We start from the raw sequence: 2682 nt of genomic DNA on the forward strand, positions 1-2682 counted from the left end.
TTTTGTTTTAATTTATCAATACTTTATTATTTGCCATTTGTTGTCTTGAATATATAATCTGTTTTGCTTGATAATGCATTGCATATTGCGTGATATTTTTGTGAAAATATCTTTTAATTAAAAACATATCAAGACTATGTTTATTTAGGGTTTTTTTTATTTTTAATATTAATATATTAAAATTATTAAAAAATATATAATAATTTATATTTCTTTTCAAACAAAAAAGCAACTTAAAAATCATGCTAGCAAGCAATTTATTACCGCCGCATTAGCAAACAGAGTGGCTTGCCACATCACAAATCCTACTCTCATCAGGGCCTTTATTAGGAACGTTGGAACTTAATTTGAATCTACTTTTCTTCTGAAAGATTACATATTGAAAGTTCATGTTCAGGTAAAAATGATCAGCAAACAAGATAGATCCCATTGTTGAACACTAATGGTTTCAAGCCCGCGGTTTACAATTATTAACCTTTTTTAAAACACTCCACCAACTTAGCCATGGCTATGCAAGAAGATCCTCCGTCACTCTTCGCCACCACCGCATCCTCCCTAAGTTTCAGAACCCTTTCTCGAACAGCTTCACCTTTCTTCGAGTTCATCAGCTCAATCACACGCTCCTCCAGCTCGGCCGCGTTCACAAACTGATCGTCCTCAGCTTCTCTAAATGCTAGAGCCACCTTCATTTCCTCAACCATGAAAATCCTATTCATCCTTTGCTCTGCATACAGAGGCCAAGCCACCATTGGCACCCCAGCACAAAGAGCTTCAAGTAAAGAATTCCATCCACAATGAGTCACAAACCCTCCAACCGAACCGTGGTTGAGTATTTCAACTTGTGGTGCCCATGAATTCACTAGAAATCCCCTATCTTTGGTTCTCTCCAAGAACCCTTCTGGCAAAAGTAATTCCAAGCATGGCTCATTTAGAGTGCTTGACTTCCCAGCTTGGGTTTGACTGTCAGTCAGGGGAGCATGCACCACCCACAAGAACCTAACACCACTATTCTCCAACCCAATAGCCGTTTCCTTTAACTGACGCGAACTGAAGACTCCCATGCTGCCGAAACAAAGAAATAAAACACTGCGGGCTGGTTGCGAGTCAAGCCAAGTCAGACACTCGTGTTCGCTTTTGCTTTCGCTAGTGGTTAAAAGTGGACCCACGCAAAACAATGGCGGTACTGGCTCATCCGGGGCGCCGCACTTTCCTTCTTGTATTGCCTGAAGTGCCCTGCGTTCAAGTAACTCAAATGTATTTATTATGAGTCCTGCAGACTTGATCATCAGCTTGGCAGTGTCAACGAAGTATTGGTAAACTCTGTGAGACCGGTCAGAAATAGCCGGTGGCACCTCTTTTGATGGAATTTTTGGTATGCCATGTAAATCAATAATGATGTCAAGGTCTTTCAAGCTCTTTGTGATGATCTTATCAAGGATAGGGAGGTGAAGAAACATGGCGAGGCCACTTGCACCAGAAGTGTAGAAAAAGTAAATGGGGATGTTGTGTCTAGAGGACACAAACTCAAAAGCAGCACTGCAGAAGAAATCTATAATCAAGGCTTTTATATTGGAGGATTTAGAAAGATTTAAGAGGGTGTGGTGGAGGTTGGTGTTGTTGAGCTCAGGGAGCTCAAAGAAAGAGGCTACGAAATCTAGAGGAGAAAAGGAGGTGTTGGGAGGGAGAGAAACTTGAGGGAGGTGAATAAGAGTTATGGAGGGATTGGTGTTACAGAGTGTGGAGAAGTAGGGGTCATCAATGGAGATTGATTCAGTTGGCATGGCGGAGATTATGATTTTAATTGAGATTGAAGGGTGGTGTTCGAGAATTTGCTTTCCTAGTTCCACCATGGAGAATAAGTGGCCTCTGCCAGGTGATGGATACAAGACTATGGTATCCTCCATCAGGCAGGCTTCTCTCTTTTCGCACAACCACCGAAAGAGAGAAAGATAGAGATGAGGATATCGCAGTGATGTGCTTTATATGCAATTTAACTTTGGTGTTTTCTGTGGGCTTCCCCTTCAACTGTTTCAAAATACTTAACTTTATGTTGTTGGAGAGTTGTGCATTGATGAGTTTTTCCATCTTTTTTTGTACCACCGTTCGTGTGTCTTGTCTTAACTGAACGTGACGCTAACTGTGTCTATGCTGATTTTGTTTGTTGAAGACAATGCTAGCAGTGGCTACTATGTGTCTGTGTGTGGCTCCTGCTGTCTAAGGTTACAGTTTCATTTGCATGCTTGTGTCGGGTCTGATAATTTCGTTCATCTATGGCTACTACGTGTCTGTGTGTGGCTCCTGCTAGTAAATGTCAGAAAGTAATATTTCAGAGGTTCTTAAGTTATGCTTTTGAGTAATTGGATGCTGCAAAGCTAAGATGATATAAATGCTACCTGGTTTTTACCGCTGTCCTGTATTGATTATGTTTACTGGTGATTTGCTTGTTATTTATCTCCTACGATTCTCGATTTAGTTTTTCAAGGGAGTTCGGTGCTGGATCGTCGTGCATATGGGAAATTGTGCTTAGTTCAATTACTATTATAATTAATCATACTACTTCAATTGAAAGCAATTTAAAAAAATATCATTCGCAAGCATACTAAAATCATATCATGTGATACTATTATAATTAATCGACTTTGGAATAAAAATCAGTTCCGAGTGTAATATTGAGTTAAAAAA

General features: G+C 40.0%; 1 protein-coding gene across 1 annotated transcript; it reads right to left on the reverse strand.

The window, feature by feature from the left end:
• Positions 1-233: 233 nt before the first annotated feature.
• LOC118057249 (UDP-glycosyltransferase 88B1) lies at positions 234-1955 on the reverse strand. Its single transcript, XM_035069765.2, has one exon. It carries the CDS (start codon positions 1902-1904, stop codon positions 471-473), a length of 1434 nt encoding a protein of 477 aa, XP_034925656.1. The 5' UTR covers positions 1905-1955; the 3' UTR covers positions 234-470.
• Between the last annotated feature and the right edge of the window lie 727 nt (positions 1956-2682).

The sequence above is a fragment of the Populus alba genome, chromosome 15 (genome assembly GCF_005239225.2).
Source record: "Populus alba chromosome 15, ASM523922v2, whole genome shotgun sequence".
NCBI lineage: Eukaryota > Viridiplantae > Streptophyta > Magnoliopsida > Malpighiales > Salicaceae > Populus > Populus alba.

What these genes read in the sequence shown, in the direction of transcription:
- LOC118057249 (XM_035069765.2), bottom strand. Translation starts at nt 1,904, where the DNA reads ATGGAGGATACCATAGTCTTGTATCCATCACCTGGCAGAGGCCACTTA.